General features: G+C 36.4%; 1 protein-coding gene across 1 annotated transcript; it reads right to left on the reverse strand.

The window, feature by feature from the left end:
• Positions 1-8,331: 8,331 nt before the first annotated feature.
• LOC129922567 (ficolin-1-like) lies at positions 8,332-9,053 on the reverse strand (the record flags this gene model as incomplete). The annotated part of the gene is made up of 1 exon (XM_056009211.1): positions 8,332-9,053. A coding segment is annotated over one exon (672 nt), but the record flags the coding sequence as incomplete, so codon positions are not given.
• Between the last annotated feature and the right edge of the window lie 11,019 nt (positions 9,054-20,072).

Here is a 20,072-nt window from a genome sequence, read left to right on the forward strand (position 1 = left end):
AACTACCATGAAGTGTGCAACATATTGTTTTATGAAATAAATGTTCTTTCTAGTCTGCCAAAACTCGGACTCACACAATCTTTACCCTTTGTGTTTGTTACGTGACAAATGTGACTCTAGGAAGCAAGAAGCCAGCAGTCTACGCATTCGCGACACATTGGTGGTGACCAGTCCAATGTGTGATAGTAATACGTCATACTTCAACATTACACATTACACCATGTAAATATCATCTTTTACATCCCCAATTCCAAAGTTCTGGATCCGCGAGTGATTCTCTTTAAAAGTGAAGAAAAAACTATATTTCTTTATTAATTTTTATTTAAAAAATCAATTGTTTACAAGTTATATTTACATCGCAACACTCTAAATGGCCTGTCATGCAGGAATAACTATATTTATGCAACTTGTTCAAACTTGATCAGTACGCGTTTTCCTATTCAAATTCGAATGAATGTCGTTTATTTACAAAATAGACGATGCTAGTTGGTCACTTCCGGCTACTTGTATTTATTGATGCCAAAGTGAACTGTCAAACAATGATTGACTTGTTGAATTGACAGGTCATAAGTTGCTGTCTTTACCAAAACTGAAGGGCTTTTGAAAACGAATATGTCATTTTAAGAGCTTGCATTTGGATTGGTATCACATATATATATATGCCAGGAAAGCTTCCAAAATATCGAGTGTCAAAACCGATTCCTGTATTTAGGAGCAGTCCGATCACAGATAGACTACAGCCTACCTGTGCAATTTTATGGCTCTAGGACTGCTCTTAAACAACCTGATAAAATACAGTCCCAAGCACTAAGATTTGTCTGTGGAACCTTTAGACAAGTCCAGTAAATGCGGCTGAAATAATGGCTAATGTAGGTCCACTAAACCTTAGGAGAGAAAGGTCAGTACTAACCTGCTATGAGCTGTATAAAAGGCTAGATGAATACCTCCCAGCTAGAAAACTAGTGGATGGTTGGAGATGCAGAAGACGTATCCAAATGCAGTCTTTTATGCATCATGACACTAGACTATCTGATGATCTGGCCTCTCCACCTACCGACAAAACATTCAACGCTTTCATCCCCTTCCCCTTTGGTGTCGCCCAACGACCCCAGACATTCGCTTGAAATTAGTAGACCCTAATGCAACTAAGCAAAGTCGTTCCTCCTAGCTCTGAAGACCATTAATACCTTCAAGCCAAGTGCTAATTTTGCATACACTGATGGGTCGGCATCAATAGTTTCTGGAAGAGCAGGCTATGGAGCCTACATCGAATTTTGGCTCTTACACAGTCAAAATCTTTGGACCATGTGGTAGTGTTTGCAGTTTTGATGCGGAGACCATGGCAGTCTGTGAAGTTTTAAAAGTCATTGACTCTCAACTCGGCAAGGGACATTTGAGGGCAACACACATTGTTGTGGTCACTTACTCAAAATCTGTACTACAGGCTTTGCAAAGCCCTGGGCCATGGCCCCCAATTTCAACATTGTCATCATGGCTTCACATAACATAAAACAACGCTATAGCACCCCTGTAATAATGCAGTGGGTACCGAGTCACATAGGTGTGACTGGCAACACAACTGCAGACTCTTTGGCCCACCAAGGAGGGCAAATTCCACATATCAGGACAGGCCACTCACGGCTATGGCCAAATTTTAATTTACGGTGCCCTCACTGCGGGGAAGAAGAGGAAACCGTGGCTTAAATTCTGTTTGACTGACGCAGATTTGCTGATCTCCGCCTTGACAGGTCTGGGAAACCAAAAATTCTCGACCTTTATGGCGACATTGATGCACTACGCAAGACAGCAGGGTTTCTGTCAAGGGCTTTTGCAAGAGAGGATTTGAGCCTCTCAAGTCCTCACTCAAATGGAGTTTGATGATGATGAATGAAAAATATTCTGGATTGCGAAGCTGAAGGTGACAAGAAAATCTACGATCGCGGGGCCTGGGGCTGTTCCACCACTTGCCAAGGGCCGCTACTGCTTATAATAATTATTTTGTAAATTATTACCACCGATGATTGACTTTCTCTATTTTTTTCCCCTAACTTTATAATTTTTATTATTTTATATTCTTTATTCATTCTTCACTTGTGGTCTCTGTACTACTAGTAGGTTGTGAAAGTCAGACATTTAACGCTGAGGCTGAACGAAGTATTCAAGACTTTGAGAGTAAATGTTACAGAAATATGCTGGGTGTCAGATACCAAGAAATGAAAAGAAACGGGTTGGTCTTATTACAAGTCAACACAATAGCTTATGAGTAGCCATCATTTTCCGGTAAATAGATTAAAGATGAGATGGTTTGGTCATATTGTAAGACATGACTCACTGTCAAAAGTCATCCTTCAAGTTACATTGAAGGGAGAGCAAAAGAAAGGGTCGTCCAAAGAAAAGCTGGCTGGATGAATATAAAAGAATGGACCGGCTTCTCTCCTATCCTACCAAGAAGAGGTGTACACCCGTAAAAGTGGAGGAATATGTAAACTTAAACTTATTACCCCTACAATGAAAGTTGAAGGACAAATGGTAGATGACTTTTTTTTTACTCAGTAATTGTTTTCAATTTTCTGTTTTGAATTAATGTTGCTCTAGTTCAATATTATTGACTACGCCCCTTGCATGACATCACTAGGTGTGTCTTTATTTTTTCTTTAACCTTAATGAGACTTTCACACGTGACAGGACGAGCAATAACAATGGACACAGGTTGCTTTGTAGCTCAGTGGTTCTAAAAATATTTATTTCTACATTTTGTTTCAGATTTTTTTTCTCCTATGAATATAAGAGCTCAAGGCCCTTTTTCTAGTATGAACAATTGTACATTTTTAATTCAGGGGAAATAGCCATAGTCTCTGGGTGATTAAAGTGTTTAAAAGCTGTTGTATGCTGCTGATAAATAATTACTATTATTGGAGTGATTACTTAAGTGAAAATGTTTATCAAAATGTTATGCTGTGCTATAGTAACATTGTGTATTATTATTATTATTATTGTAGCTTTTATTTTACTTTATTTGACATTGAATAAGGTACAGATATCGTACTTGACAGATGTGGTATATAAGTGGAATTAGTTCCCTTGTGGAGGCTTAGCCTTAAGCTCTAATTCTTCTTCTACTAGCCAGCTTTATTGCTGCTGAGCTGTGAGCTCTTTTGCAGACTGTGCCAAGGAAAAAAAGTGTGCTGTTTTCTTCAGTTGTTCTTCAGTTGTTCAGCACTGCCGTACAGGGTGTTGGTTATGCTGGGCTGTAGTGGAAGTAGGGTCTGCCTAAGGTGGATTAGGAAGGAGCATTAAAAAATGATCAGTTTACGGTTCCAAAGGGGTGAGCGCAGTGTCTGCAGAGGGGGATTATTGTGGAGTTTATTTTGTTCAGGTGGTAATTTAATAGATGTGTGTGTCCTGTTCTTAGTTTGAAAAAAAAAAGCGCATAAAATTATGACAAATTGAAAGACATCTGCCATAAAAATTTTACGGTCAATGCCATAGATAATATATAGCGAAGTTTTACCTTGCAAATATCAACTAGCTAAACAATCAAAAGAGAAATAACATTACTTTAAAAAGAATTAATTATCTAATTGAAAGAACCGCTAAATAATGTCATTTTTCTTCGAAAACACGAGACACACACAAGACACACATAAGGCACAAACACACAAGACACACAAGATACACACGAGACAAATACACAGGACTCACAAAACACCCAAGAATACACACACAACACAAGACTCACAAGATACACACGAGACACACATACAAGACACAGAAAACTCACAAGATACACACAAGCGTCACAAAACACACACAAGTCTCAGAATATACACAAAACACACATACAAGGCACACACAAGACACACACAAGACTCACAAGACAAAAACAAGACACACACAAATCTCAAGATACACACAAGACATACACAACACTCACAAAATACAAGATACACATAAGACACACAAGACACATATATGACTCACACAAGACTAACAAGATACTCACAAGATACACTCAAGACACACACAAGACACATAGCCACAGAACAAATGAATGAATATAAATCCAGAGAGCAAGTCTGAGAAATACATTTCTAAAAAAACTAGAATACAAACTTCTGGTTTAATTCCATTCAAACGACTCATTTCTAAGTGAAATCTGCCCATGTGGAGTATCACCAGAGAATGCCGACCACGTCCCCAAAACTGCTCTCTTTACCAAGAGGTTCGTATAAGACATTGGCCCCAAATCACCCCAATAAAAGGAAAACTATATGGAGAGCTCCATGATTTGGAAACCTCTGCGCAGTTCATCTCATGTATTGGTATAGTCATATGAACACTCCAACATAACAATGAGAACGATGAAGAAGAAGAAGACTCATTTCTAGAACCCATGATTGAATGAATCTATCATGCTTATTTTTCTTAAGGACTTTACAAGTTTAAAACTAGCTTATTCCCCTTTGTTTTGCCACGGTCTGTGTTATATAAGATAAGATAAGAGGGTCTGTGAAAAAAATTTTTTTGAGGTGTATTGAGTAAGCTTTAATAGTCGTGTTTTTCTGTCCTACTGTCTGACAGGTAGTTTGCCATCTCCTCAACATCAGTGACATTTAGTGAAAAAATTGGAGGACAAGTTTAAACATTCAGCTGGGAAGCAACTCTGTAAACTGGAATAACTCCCGGTTCTGAGACCAAGCGCTTGACCGCTCAGCTTACCCGCCTCCCCAGGCCTAAATGAAGTGTTATAATTGTGATATTTAAGAGATTACACTATGCGCCCTTTCTTTTTTTTTTTTTTAATACAAATTACTATTCGTTTTAAATTAGGTCTAACATATAATGCATACTATAAATAGTTTTTCTTTAAAAAAAAACTGCTTGCATAAAGGAATTAAAAAATTAGATTTTTTTGCTCTCACAAGGAAAAGTAACCCTTGCATTACAACTTTGAATGGCCTAAAATATTATAATGTCTGGTTTTCAATATCTTTTCTAGTTTACGAGATCTAAACGGGACAGACAGACGGGCAGATGGACAGACGGACAGACATTTTACACAAAACTAATAGCATCTTTTCCTATTTCGGAGGCCGCTAATAAAATACCTAGACACAAAAATAAAGGCACATTCCTGGTTCCATATGCTAAGACAAATTTGTACAAATGCTTCTTCTTCCCTAGTGCTATTAGAGCATGGAGTGAATTGTTTGAGCCAGCCAGGAAAATCTAGTGTTAAATGTTCTGTTTGTTGATAATTATAGTTTCTAGGTGTTGATGTTGCATGCGAGTTCGTTACAAAACACAATAACAGATAGAACAAGGAATATACTTCATAACTAGTGAACTTTAAAACACTTTTAGTACATAAGAAAAAAAAGGCAAGAGTCCTGTCGTCGCTAACTTGGTGTTGTCTCTTTTTCTCCGTTACTTATCATCTAATCCTACTTTTTAACTACTAGTCACATCACTACGGAAAAAATCAAAGTAAACCAATTTCTAGGCGTCTTGTGTCACTACACCAGTGACTTAGCAGAATTTAAGTCATTGGTCAATATGCATGACTACAGGCATGATGCGTAGGACGTAATTATCTTCTTTTAGAAGTAAAGTCTGTAATATATTAGATCAAACTACTTTTGACGGATTTAAAGAAAGGCAGTTTTATGTACATAGACATTTAACTTGACGAAATTCGACTGTTCACTTCGTTATTATAAAACTTCTTGTTCGACATTCAATATCAGCGTAGACCAACTTCTATTGTTTGCTTTTCGCCAGTATGTTATTTGATTTCGTTATTTAAATGTTACCTCCATTTGACTTAGCTGCATAAGACACATATAACACTTAAATCAAAGTTAAAAGTGAATTTGCAGGGTAAAATGTCGTGGAGTCTTTTATACCAAGCGCCCCAATAGTCACTTCATCTATCATCTCTAAGCCTGTTATATTTTCTTTTCTTATTCTATCAACCCAAATGGCATCGCGTTGCTACTCAGGTTACATTTCTTAAATCTATTAAACTAGTCGAACGGCGGCGTAGCATACGCCGCTATTTTGCAGGGCCGGCCTTAGGTGACCGCAGTGGGCTCTACACTTATGCGACCGCAGTGGGCTCGCAATTTCATAGGACCCGCGATAATTCTAGGTTATAAATTATTAAATTAAACCAATGTATAACTTATAACAGAATTTTTCCGCGGCTTCCTGTCAATTTACCAGGAGCTCCGGAAAATCTCCTGAAATTGCAAAATGTACGAAAAAGTTCTGGAAATATCCGGAACTAATTTAAATCTTTAGAAAACTCAATACGAATCTCCTGAAATATATAGATCTAGAAAAAAATTGTTATTTTGGGATGTCAATCAATAAGGAAAATGCCAATCCTAGGCGCGATAAAAAAAACGGCATTATCCAGTAATTTTGGAATCTGGTGAAAGAAGCTTCTCGCGCCTCAAAAAAATGAAGAGTTACTTAAGTTCAACAATTCTAGTACATAGATTTAAACATTTGGTAATTCTTGCTATTGAGCGTGATCTATGTAGGAAATAGAATTTTAATGATTTATTGTATGACTTCCCTACTCGCAAGGCTCGTAAAGTTCGTGGGATAACTCTATGTACAGAAATAAAAGTGTGATCTTTCCTTTACTTCTTTTTTTCGTTCAAACTCTTGAGCGAAGAAGAGAATTATAAATAGATAGTAGACCGGCGGCGTGGCATACGCCGCTATTTTGCAGGGCCGGTTTTAGGCCACTGCAACCTATGTAACCGATGGATCCGCACTTTCATGGAACCCGCGATAATTCAATGTGTATAAATTATTAAATGAAACCATTTTATAACTTAAAACAGATTTCCCGCACACTACTGTTGATTTACCAGGAGCTCATGGAAATCTCCCGAAATTGCAAAATACACGAAAAAGTCCTTAAAATATACGGAAATACATAGAAAAAAAATTGTCATTTTGGGGTGTCATTCAATATGGAAAACGTCAATCCTACGCGCTATTAATAAAAACGGCATTATGCATTAGCCGTAATTGTGTAATCAGGTGAAAGAAGCTTCTAGCACCTCAAACTAATGAAGAATTACTTGATGTCAATAATTCTCAAAGATAGATTGAAGCATTTGGTAATTCTTGCTATTGAGAGGGATCTATGTGGGAAACAGAATTATTATGATATACTGTATGACTTTGCTACACGTAAGGCTCGTAAAGTAATTCTGTAGGTAGTAAAAAATGAATAAAATGCATAGAAGAATTTATTTTCTAATACAATCTCTTAAATTTTACTTATTGTCCGCTTCCCTACCAAAACTTGGCCCTGCGAAATCCGTTTCGAATAGGGCCCCACAATGCATAAGTCCGGCCCTGCTATTTAGTGTTTGTAAAATGTTTTACATGTTTCGGATGTTCCTTTAGAGTTGACGATAGTTTACTTCCTAGTCCAAACCTCCCGCATGGGATGAGAGCGGGCAGGGTTTGCCAGTCAAGCGCGCATCAATCCGTAGCGAGCTGTGAAAACGTGTTCTCCACCCCCCCCCCTCTTGTTTTTTTTCGTGGGCTGACTATCCGCAGAAATAAGAGAGTGATATTCCCATTTACTTCTCGTCTGACCTGATTAGGGAAGAAGAGAATTATATATATATATAGATATATTTCATAGAAAAGTTTCCCTTTTAGACCGAGTGATCTATAGGGCAGATGATGTTAAGGTCATCTATTTATTTGGCCAACGGTTAACGAGCATGGTGTCATGTGGCCAGCACAACGACCAACCGCCTTTACTTTTTCCAAGCTAACGTCAGGTATCCATCAAAGTAGGGTGGACTTAGAGATCTCGAAATTAAAATCCTTGTCTTCCACAATAATTCGAACCCGGCACCTCGGAAGCCAAGCGCTTTACCGCTCAGCTACCCCGCCTCCAGTAATAGATAATAGAAAAAATATTTTTATTTCTTAGATAAAAATCACCAATGCTGTAATCTCCCAAGCCGACACGATTCTTCTTCCAGCCTCTATAAAACATTTCAATTGATTCGTCACTAAAATATGATCGATCCATCGCCTTCTGTCTTCGTGTCACACATGACCTGTAACCCGGAAACTGAAAGATGGTCAACAGCGTACAGGACTACGTCAGAAATATCAAAACAGTAATCGAGAAAGCAGCTAGAGCATTTAAACCAATTAAATCTAAGATATTAAAATATTTAAGAATATTCAAAATGACAAAGTTCAAAACTAAGATGTGCTTTATTTTTATTATTTTTTACAACATTTAATATATTGTCTCTTAATTTTTTTTTCATTGGTTGGGAGGGGCGTCTCCTTTACTCTCTGGGGTATGACTGTTGATCAAAATGTTCGTTTTATTTTTTCTCTCTTATTTTCATCTCGCTAAAAGAAACACTGTTAGACCATCCAGTTAATTGAGCCCAGTTCATTCCCTTGGCATATGATGTACTTCCCCTTTGACCATTTAGATTAGAACGCTGACAATCTTCATACCACCAGGCACCTAAACTAAAGACTGCACAGTTTAAGTAACTGCTTATATCGTTATCTCTATCAAAAGTACTAAAGTACATGTTGTTATGAACTGATAAGTCATCTCCAGCATTTCCTGAATAGTCTCCTATCTTCAGTTTATATTTCTCAGTCTCACTCAATATTTTAAAGTTTTCATACTTCGCAAAATATTTTATGTTGTTATATTTTAAATCAATTCTCAAATCATATTGTCCTGTAGAAGTTAGCTTAAAAATATTCTCATTTCCCAGATAAAATTCACCAATGTTGTAATCTCCAAAGCCGTCACGATACTCCTTCCAGCCTCTATAGAAATCTTTTCCGTTGATTCTTCTCTGAAAGATGATCCATCCACCGCCGTCTGTCTTGGTGTCACACATGACCTTTAACCCGGAGGCTAGCGTCACCACCTTGCGATCTTTTGTGCTGATGACGTCTCGACATGATTCAGGTAATAAGGAGCTAATGAGTTCATGTAGAAATGTGTAATTTGTCTTCCCTAGAAGAAAAAAAGAAAATGTATTTAATTATTTGTCTAGATCACTAATCTTAAACCTTTTTTGGCCTACCGCCCCCTTTTCGTATTTTTTTCTTTAAAAAAATCCGCCAGCGCCCCCTCTAAAAAATACTTATAAAGAAGCGCGAGAAGGCAAATTTGAACGAAATTTATTTATATTTTTATTTATGCTGTCAATAACACTTATCCTGCATAGTAGGCGAACGCATGCCAAAGGCTATCTTCTTTGGCGAGCTTAGAGTAGGACGGAGTTACAGAGGTGCCCCCATAAGCGCTATAAAGATCCATGCAGGTGCCGTTTCGCCCTCACTGGCATAGAGGAAAGTACCTGGCAGCATTCTCTGGCAGCAGATGGCCTCTGAGAGAAATAGTTGGAGAGCTCTCACAAAAGTGGCGGAACAAACATTTGAGATTCAAAGAAAAGCCATTATTGGAGAAAACCTAAATAGACCGCGAGCATACAACGGCTTTGTCTGCACAAAATTCCGGAAAATATGCAGGTCGCAACTGGATTTGCGTAGTTATGTGTAACACTGCACTCAGTCGTAATCTCAATTTCTAACGTTGTTTCTTTTCTTAAATTAGAAGCAAGCTAATTATAATTTGTTTAAAGTTAGTTCGCTAGATTTAATTTTGAAGCATTTTAAAAATTTGTTTAGTTTCAGTGCACCTTTAGTTTCTTCTTTCCGCCTTTATGCCCAGCGCACCCTTCCCGCCCCCTTTTTTGCCCAGCGCCCCATACCGCCCCTTTGGCTCCCAGCACCCTCCCACCCCCCCCAAAAAAAAAAAAATCTGGAAAACGCTTCCAGGGGGCGATGAATGTAACTATGAATTAGATCTAAAGTTAAATATAGATCTAGAGTTAAATATAGATATAGAGTTAAATATTGGCATGGATAGATTTCGTTATGCCCGTGCGTGGAGCCTTCGTTCCGCGCTTGCCCGACCTTTCTTGTTAGATGTACGCGACTCAATGTAACTATTAAAATGTATGTTAACACGGCTTCGAAGCTATAGCGAACGAATGTATGAAAAATGCTTTAGAAAAACAAAATTTGAAGGTTAATTTAATTAAAATATGAAATGAATGGACTATAATTAGTATGTTGTATCATCTTAGAGTTTAATTAGACCTAGGAATAGAGAGATGTATAATATTTCGGTCTTATTTAATGATAGAATGTACTTCAGGACTTCTAAACTCGCAGATATAAGAAACGAATTTCTGTAACAATGCTTTTCAAACACAAATTTGAAGGTTAATTTTAAATACAATCAATAGACTATATTTCTTCCCTAGTGCTATTAGAGCATGGAATGGGTTGCCTGAGCTAGCCAGGTTAACCAGTGACTTGGCAGAATTTAAGTCATTGATTAATATGCATGCAGGACGTAATCATCTTCTTTTTTGAAGTAAAGTCTGTATTATATAAGATAAGATAATTATTATTTTCATGTGTTAAAGTAAAAAAAACAAAACTATCTGTGCAAAGTGTAGTTTTAAAACTTAGATCTAGATCTAGATTCATTGGATCTAAACATGGTAAACATGGCATAGATCCATAAAATAGTAATAGAATCTTCTTTTTTTTTTTTGAGGATCTTATGTTTGTTTTAGGGCTACTATACATACGTTACGGTTCCAGTTAGTACCCAAGGAAGATTTTTGCCAAGTTTTATCAAGATTGATGAAATGGTTTGGATTTCTATTCGGGACATACATAGGTCTTACTTTTTACTTTCACTCCCCGCTAGTGAAGGGAGGTAACGCTGAACGTAATACGTTTTCCAATAAGACCGGCGAAAGGCCGAACAATCGACATAAATTAGTCGACGCAGATACTGAATGTCGAACAAGTATGATAGTAATGAAGGGAACCATCGAATGTCTTCGAAGAACATTTTTCTATTTTTTCGGAAATCATTAATCGTGTGATTTCTTGAATCAATGCTGTGACATTTGGTTCATATCTCGCTTCTTTCTTGGCTTTCATGGAAACATTTTTCTGAACAGAGTTATCTCCATCAACATTACATCTGTAAGCCTGCGCGTCAGACTGAACAGGATTGTAGGGTCACATCCGGCTCGTAACAATGTGCTGACTCCAGGATATGTCTGGCCACATTGGACAACGTAGCAGAAGAGACTTGGTTCTATTATCTCTACTACTTTTGAGTTGGTGCGACTCTGGACTCATTGAAATGTATTAAAAACCCCATGCTAAAAAGAAAGTTTGAGAGTCACTGAGCTACAGGATGAGCTGAAGAGAAAAGTTGGTCTTTGTTCCGAGAATGTAACATAAAAGTAACAAAGAAAGAGAGAAAGATAGGTACAAAGAGAGTACATAGAGAGAGAAGCAAAGAATGAAAGAGTGTTTTAAAGAGATAGAGAGACAAAAAGATTGTGCAAAATTGATGAATTAGAAACAGAGGGAAACAGAGAGTCGGAGAGGGAAAGAAAGAGAGAAAGAAAGAGTGTTTCAAAAAGAGAGTAAGGGAGAAATAGAGAGTGAAAGAAAGAGTGTTTCAAAAAGAGAGTAAGGGAGAAATAGAGAGTGAAAGAAAGAGTGTTTCAAAAAGAGAGTAAGAGAGAAAGAGAGAGAGAAAGAAAGAGTGTTTCAAAAAGAGAGTAAGGGAGAAATAGAGAGAGAAAGAAAGAGTGTTTCAAAAAGAGAGTAAGAGAGAAAGAGTGAGAGAAAGAAAGAGTGTTTCAAAAAGAGAGTAAGAGAGAACGAAAGAGAGAAAGAAAGAGTGTTTCAAAAAGAGAGTAAGAGAGAAAGAGAGAGAGAAAGAAATAGTGTTTCAAAAAGAGAGTAAGAGAGAAAGAGAGAGAGAAAGAAAGAGTGTTTCAAAAAGAGAGTAAGAGAGAAAGAGAGAGAGAAAGAAAGAGTGTTTCAAAAAGAGAGTAAGAGAGAAAGAGAGAGAGAAAGAAATAGTGCTTCAAAAAGAGAGTGAGAGAGAAAGAGAGGAGTGTATTTGGAATGTAACAACAAAGTAACAAAGAAAGAGAGAAAGATAGGTACAAAGAGAGTACATAGAGAGAGAAGCAAAGAAAGAAAGAGTTCTTCAAAGAGACAGAGAGACAAAAAGAATAAAAGAGTGTGCAAAAGTGATAAAATAGAAAGAAAAAGAGGAAAACAGAGAGTAAGAGAGAAAGAGAGAGATAGAGAGAGAGAGAGAAAGATTGTTTCAAAAAAAGGGGGAGAGAGAAAGAGAGGAGTGTATTTGGAAGAATAAGAGAAAGACACAGATACAGAGACACAAATTGACATAAAGAGAGAGTGAGATAAAGAGGATTTAGCCACACTGACCCCACTAAAAGTAAATAGACTCATGTGTGTTATCAACAACGAAACTAACATTTGATATTGGACTAACAGTACTTAGGTCAAACAACATGGCATCCTTTTACAAGCTACAGGGCTTCGTGCCCTAGACACCTAAGGACACATTAGTCGTTCTTACAAATAAAAAAACATAACAAAGGTCATATGACGTCACCAACACACACAAAAAAAGACAACATTCAAATTTGAAGATACTGATAATATAAAGGCTTTGTGCATGATACGACACTAAGCAGAGAATGAATGTAGGACGTCTTCGAAATTAAGGCCAATGCATGAAGGAGGTCTGGTCACCCTGCTATACCTATAGCTTACAGTCTTAGGCGATCCGATATTATTTTGGGGAAAAGATAAGGTAAAGGTACCCCTTGCAAAGTTTATCTTTATTCAAAGGTCGACGGTCAACAAAAATGTCGTTTGGCCAGCGCTAAAACCAGCCGCCATTACTTCCCCATAGCATGTCCGATACTCATTAGAGTCGGTTGAACACAATGGCGGTTTGCGCGCTGGACTGTCGTTCAGATTTATCGATGGTCCCGGGTTCAAACCCTGCCCGCTCCCATCCCCCGTCGTCCTACAGGAGATTTGGACTAGGAAGTAATTATCTTCAACTCTGAAGGAACATCCGAAATATGTAAAACATTTTACAAACATTTTACAAACATTTTACAAACATTTTACAAACATCCAAAGCTCAAAATCCAAGTCTTCATGTAGATCTGAAATGAGAATAAGCCTTATACACAAGATTACATACACACACATACGTATGTTACAGATATATAATCCTAATCAGGAGAAAGATCATGCCTATTATAAACTACCCCGACAAGATCAACGTATATACAAGTAGCTCAACATTGGAACCAGTGAAATCTGCCCATGTGGAGTGTCCCGAGAGAATGCTGACCATGTCCTTCGAAAATGCTCTCTTTATCAATAGGCCCGAGCATAACAATGGCCCCAAAACATCCCAGTAGAAAGAAAACTGTACGGAGAGCTCCCTGAGTTGGAAACCACTGTTCATCTCATATATTGGTCTAGTCATCTGAACACTCCAACATGACAATGAGAACGAAGAAGAAGAAGAAGAATTGATTGGTATGTGTGTGTGGAAATCCATAATATTGATGCCGCCGTGTCAGCCACATACGAATGAGAGTTCATATTTTTAGCACATGAATTAGTGTATCTGTTTCAATAAAGCGAAACAGCCCGCTTTCTTTCATTTTCTCTCTCTCTCTCTCTCTCTCTCTCTCTCTCTTTCTCTCTCTCTCTCTCTATCTATCTATCTATCTTTATTTCTCTCTTTTTTTCTATGGAAATCCACCTTTTTTCTGATTTTTATGCGAGTCATTGAGTTTTCCTATATTATCGATTATTTTTCAGATTTTTTACCAGAATCAAAGCCAAGATTCTTGTGTTTTTAGCACCAAATAATTTAAATACATTTTAATAAAGAGGGGATATCGGACTTTCAATCTATGACGACTGACATATTTATAACTAAATGAAAAACGAACTTGCGGAAATGAAGAAGATTTAATACGAAAATCAACTGTTACGCATTCAGATAGTGTTCACATGGAAGCTCAATTTTATTGTAATGTAGTTGGCAACATTGAAGCTCTATTAGGCGTTCTTGGCATTGCTTGATAACTAGTTATGTTGTAGTAATAAGGGAAATAACCATGTGAACCGATATGAAATGTTTATTTATTATTAATCCCGGATTAATTCCCCTTAGAAATAAGTATCGAAATTCGAATTATTCAATATGATTCTTACCAAAATATTCATAATCTATTACAAATGTATATCTATAATCTATCAAACTATTTAATAATGTGCATACGTATAAATATGTAGTACTATTTATACCTTTTCATATATGTTATTTATAACAATAATGCTCAAAGTACAGCCCGCGGGCTAGGACACGAACACAGTGTCAATCCATCCAGCTCGCCGAAACGTCGGGAAAAAAAGTAGAAAATCCTCCCCCCCCCTCCTTTTCAAAAAAGTGAAAAAGGTATCTTTACCTTCGTTAGGGCCCTCACTTTTTCTCTGGTGGATTGCTACCATGACCTTTAACGAGTGTGCGATTATGAGTTTATGAAATGGGACTCTGAATATAGAATCTAGCAAGAAAAGTGAATGGATCTTTTTTTTTTTTCTAGAGATTGGAAGATTGATATGAATATTTACCAAAAAGAGACAAGAAAATAAGTTGGTGGTAATTGTTGTGTAACGGATGCATGTGCTATCAATTGTAGATTAAGTATTTCTAAAGATAATTATTTATTCTAGATGCGTGCGTACCTTGTTTGATGTATTTTAATCGCGAATTCTTGAAATCATGCACACGTCACAAATATAGATAAGGTACTAACAGGAACACAGACTCTATGACCAAGTTGACTTTACTTTGAACTTCAAACAAAACGTTTATTACAGAATGGGCCACAGTCTAGTCCGTCACTAACACGATGTTCACCCTTCAAGAGTCTAGCAGTTACTGATTTTCTATATGTCAATCTTAACCTCTAACCCCAAAGTCTACGTCGTCATTCTAAAATATTCGTGCACTGTCAGTATCCTAAAGTGCGTAACCCAACTAACTAAACTAGGTATCTAACAGTTGCTCACATTTTAAGTAGAGAAAATAAGAAATGAACCCATTTTTAGACGCGTAAAAAATGATAGACTTTAAATATCCCATTAATTAATGTAAATACTTCATCTAAGGGTTTCAAATAGTGTCAGGTGAATTTATATTTCAATTTTTGTTCCTTTTTGTTGATGTGGTCCGCGACACGCGTGTTGAAAGTTCAAATGGCCCGCAGGTCGAATTAGGTTGAGCATCAATGATTTATAATGCAGTTTTCTATAACCGCATCTATTGTATTTTAACCTTAATATATGCATATTTATCTTATCTTCTTATCTTATATAATACAGACGTTACTTCAAAAAAGAAGATGATTACGTCCTACGCGTTATGCATTTAGTCATGCATATTAACCAATGACTTAAATTCAGCCAAGTCACTGGTTTTCCTGGCTAGCTCAGGCAACCCATTCCATGCTCTAATAGCACTAGGGAAGAAGGAGTGTTTGTACAAATTTGTCCTAGCATATGGGACGAGGAATGTACCTTTATCTTTGTGTCTTTCAGAGTATTTTATTAAATTTTGTTTTTGTATTTGAAGATTATGGTTCAGTGTTTTATGTATAATTGCTACTTTACTTTTTAGCCTTCTGTCCTGAAGGCTTTCTAAATTTAGTGATTTGAAGGCATATCATTGTATCATTTCTATATCTCTATATATCTAATTTTTATTTATAAGTCTTTAAGGTTTCTTGTATTATAGATGTATGAATAGAAAGCTTTTTTCGTGTATATGGTGTAAAGATTATGGATATAAAAAGTAGTGAGTTTAAATTTGAAGAGTCCCATCAAAAAGTAAATACAATTCCCGCAATAGTAAAATGATTTTTTACGAGCCTGGAGTCATATATAAGATAAAATAATTTGTATTGATTTAATCAAATGGAAATTTAGTTTGACTACAATTGACAACCTAAGCGTAACTGCTGTGCAATAACAATATAGATGCAAATACGAGCAACATTCACACACGAAACACATACACACTCACACCCAGCGCTTTATGAATTAGACTTTTATGTACTTCTCGATGACGACAGATGATCTTGTAACACTCTGACCGAAAGTGGGATGAAGGAGTTTTTACATCTTTCTGTTTTAGTTATAATAGAAAGGGGACGACAACTCCGTTCAGATCTTATGTAACAGTGGTTTAATGGGTGAAGGTTATCTTTAAGAATCGTGAGTGTTTTGGAAAGGCATCTTTCATGAAATAGTTCTTCAAGAGATTAGGAAATATAAGTAGAAGTGACTTGCGCTACAAACGCTGTCTACATATTGCATGTTTGTCCACCACCTGGTCGGTTATCTCAGTTAATTAGAACGTCATGCTATAACACAAATGTCGTGGGTTCGATCTCCATACTGGCCAATATTTTTTTTTCTTTTTTTTTTTTTTAAATCAATTTAACGTTTGTTAGCTAAATTATTTTAAACATAAAGTATTAATTAATTTTTTAAAAGCATATTATTGCTTTTTCCTCAACAAAATTTAAGAGAAAATTTTTCCCGTAAATGTGTTTGTTAAGTCAGATTATACAATTTTGTTATAATGGTTAAAGATGGACAATATCTTGACAGGGATGTAGTAATTAGTAGAAAGGACAATTGTAATAGTAGTAATGCCGAGGTAAACAAGTGTAGTCAACTAAATTTCCATTAGTTTGGACCAAAAAAAAATCTTATTTTATTTAATCTTATTCTCTCATTCTAGGTATCACCTACAAAGACTACGTCATAACGAGTAAATTAGTATCCCAATCCTAATAGGGTTCTACAATGACCTGAAGACCTACGTCAAAAAATGCAAACTGAAGCTTTATGGTCATATCACAAGGTCCCAGGATTTGTAAAGGCCTCTCTTCAGGAAATAGTACCAGGAAAAGACTAATAGGCAAAGGGAAGACAACATTAAATAATGAACGACCCAGTCATTGAAAGAGATTATAGTCAAGGCAAAAAAAACAACAAAAAAAACAGACAGAAATGGAAAAGACGGTCGACAGATCATGTGTAGAGCCCCAAAGGTTCAAAAGACTCAGGGATAAGGGGAGAAGAAAAAGGTTATTTTAAGCTTATATTTGTATTGTTATGATTCTGTATCTACCCATGAACCAGTCTTTAAGTTAACAGTATTAGAGATAGGATACAGACCTTTAAGAAGGTCAAAAAATATTGAAGTTTTGTAGTAAAAAAACATATTTATAAAGTTGAAACATCAAAGCATCTCAGCAACAGAAATTAATAAGTGTAAGTATAATACTTTGTGATCCAATCATGATGATACATTGATGTTACAAGTTTTCTTATACCATAATCTAAAAAAAAGTTTTTCAATGTACATTTAAGTGTCGTTTATATATGTATACTAAATTATGCTTTATTAGCGCCAGAGAATGGAAATTTCATTGATTGGTTTTGTGATGTTTGCATGTACATATGCTGTGTGTAGGTTTAAATATCCAAAAGCGCTATAATGCCTTTGCTTGTTTTGTGTTTGAAATAGTTTAAACTTATTGATATCAATATAGAGAAATATGTTGCCTGTTCAGCATAATAAAAGTATATCGTTCTGCGGGTAGCTAGTTATGTGCTGTGTAATTGCATGATAGTTTTCAAGTCATGAAGGAATTCTTTAGGTACTCTCCTTTTTACATTCCATTACCTCCCTTTGAGTGCAAGACGTCACTGTAAGATAGATACACTTTGTAGTCAGTGCCACTATAATGATTGAATATCTATGTACCTTGGTAAATTTATCAATCCCCTAAAAAAACATTTCTTCATTTCCACAAGCTGTGCAGGCATAGTTAGTCATACATTACATCCTGAGGGGTGAGGGAGGGCGTGGTGGCCGAGTGATAAAGTGGTTAGCTGTCGAAACGAAGGGTCTTGTTGTTGACGGTAGCGTCAAACTGCTGGTAGACAGCTAAACCGCTGTATGCGTACTGTGTCTTAGCTAATAAAACTTGAAATAAGTTCAATTATTTCTTGGTGAACAAGACTAAATATACCTTTTATTAAAATATAGACAAAATAAAGTAGATAAGCAACAAAATAACTGAAGTAGACTTTAGTAATAATATTTTTGTAACAAAATCTAGCTCACTACAATAACATGACAATTAAGTCTCACGTTCTGGAGTCGTCTGTCCTAACTAGGAACAATGACCACAATGCCAACTACTTTGCATCATTCACAACCAATAGCTACCATCTACCCAGCGTTACCATAGAAACAAACACACACGCACTTCATAACAGGTCTCGAGTTCGAATCTCGGTAATTTATTTTTTTTTGGGGGACGCCCCTGAGTCCACCCAACCTGTCATTTGTTTGCTGGCATTTACATGATACGCGCCATAGATAGCAAGGTCTGAAAGAGGTACTTTACATTACATTTTACTTCCTGGGGTCTTTTCCAGTATATAAGAATAAGATTTTGAACCCAATGCCATAGAGCAGTGATGCCCAATCTAATTCAATCTGCGGGCCATTTTAAGTTCAACACTAGTGTCGCGGGCCACATGATAGAAAAGATTAAAAGAGAAATGAAATTGACCTGAAACTATTTTATTTCAAACCTTGGATCTAGTACTTACATTGAAGTATTGGGAGAGTTGCATTTTCTCTTGACACTTCAAACAAATGGCGTAAGTTTTGTTTATATTTTGTTATTCTTTTTTTTTTTTTTGAAAACAGCCTCAGACTTTCTTTATATAAACAAATATGTTGGCTAGCAATGGTATCATGTTCTACAAAAAAAGGTAAAGATCCGTTCACTTTTCCTAGTAGATTCTATAGTAGTGTACTATTTCATGAACGCACAAATGTTAAATGCCTTGGTAGTAATCCGTTAGAAAAAAGTGACTACCCAAACCTAGGTAAAGATAAATAAATTTTGAACATGTTTTTAGGGGGAGGGAGGATTTTCTATATTTTTGTGCCGACGTTTCGGCGGGCCGGATGAAAGCACGTCGCGGGCCGAATCACTGCCATAGAGCTTAACATTAGGGACACTCTCCTCATTCTAACACTTGTTTCGATAAGATGCACTTTTAATTTGGTTTATGCCTGTGCACTGATCCAACTGATTGTTTACGGCGCTGGAAAAACAAAAAGGAAAGTGTTATAAGTGATATAATTATTGTATAATGTAGCCTATTAATATACTTTATCATTCATCACTTCTGACACCAAGTTACAAACCGTCAGTTCAATCTGTACGACACACCGCCTAGTAAGTGGGGAAAATAAAATAAAATTAATCCAATCTAAATATGATTTTTTTTTTAAAGTTTTCTTTACCATTTCCTGACTGCTATATTTTATTCGGTAATTGACCCCACTCACCAAATCGTAAACAAACAACATTTTGCCACGTGGTTCTCTATCTCTTCTATACAAATTACAATCTAATTTTAATATACAGTGGATGTCACGTGACAGTTTTTTTCCCCGTTTTTTTATCAATATGATCACGTGACTAAAAGTTGTTTATTTACGACTGGTGAATGAGGTCCACTCTGAAGTGACATCAATAATCTTGTACACAACACAAAAAGACAACAAAACAAAGTTACTAAAACTTCGGCGGTGACAGTCGTCAAAATTTAATGTTACAAACTATCTGTTACACCCGACAGAAAGTTTTGCTTTCATGTTGTAGTCTTGTAGAGCGAATAAATTGAAGAACAGTTGTTATTTTTCCCGAGAAAATTAATTGTATTAACATTGTTCTACACCACACAGAGAACAAGAAACAATGCGATAAGGACTTCCGAGTGCATGGCCATCTGGGTGACACACATTCTACCGGAAACAAAGTTATTTAGCCACGCTGAATTGAGATTTAATTGAAGTAGATTACTTGTACGAAATACTCTATATCATCAAGGAACACACTCATAACATAGTAATCACATCATAATTAGCGCATGATCAGTGAAACATCTTTCCTTCGTTGCATGTTGGATATCGTTGAATAACCCAAATA

This window comes from Biomphalaria glabrata, chromosome 13, assembly GCF_947242115.1.
Source record: "Biomphalaria glabrata chromosome 13, xgBioGlab47.1, whole genome shotgun sequence".
NCBI classification, from domain to species: domain Eukaryota; kingdom Metazoa; phylum Mollusca; class Gastropoda; family Planorbidae; genus Biomphalaria; species Biomphalaria glabrata.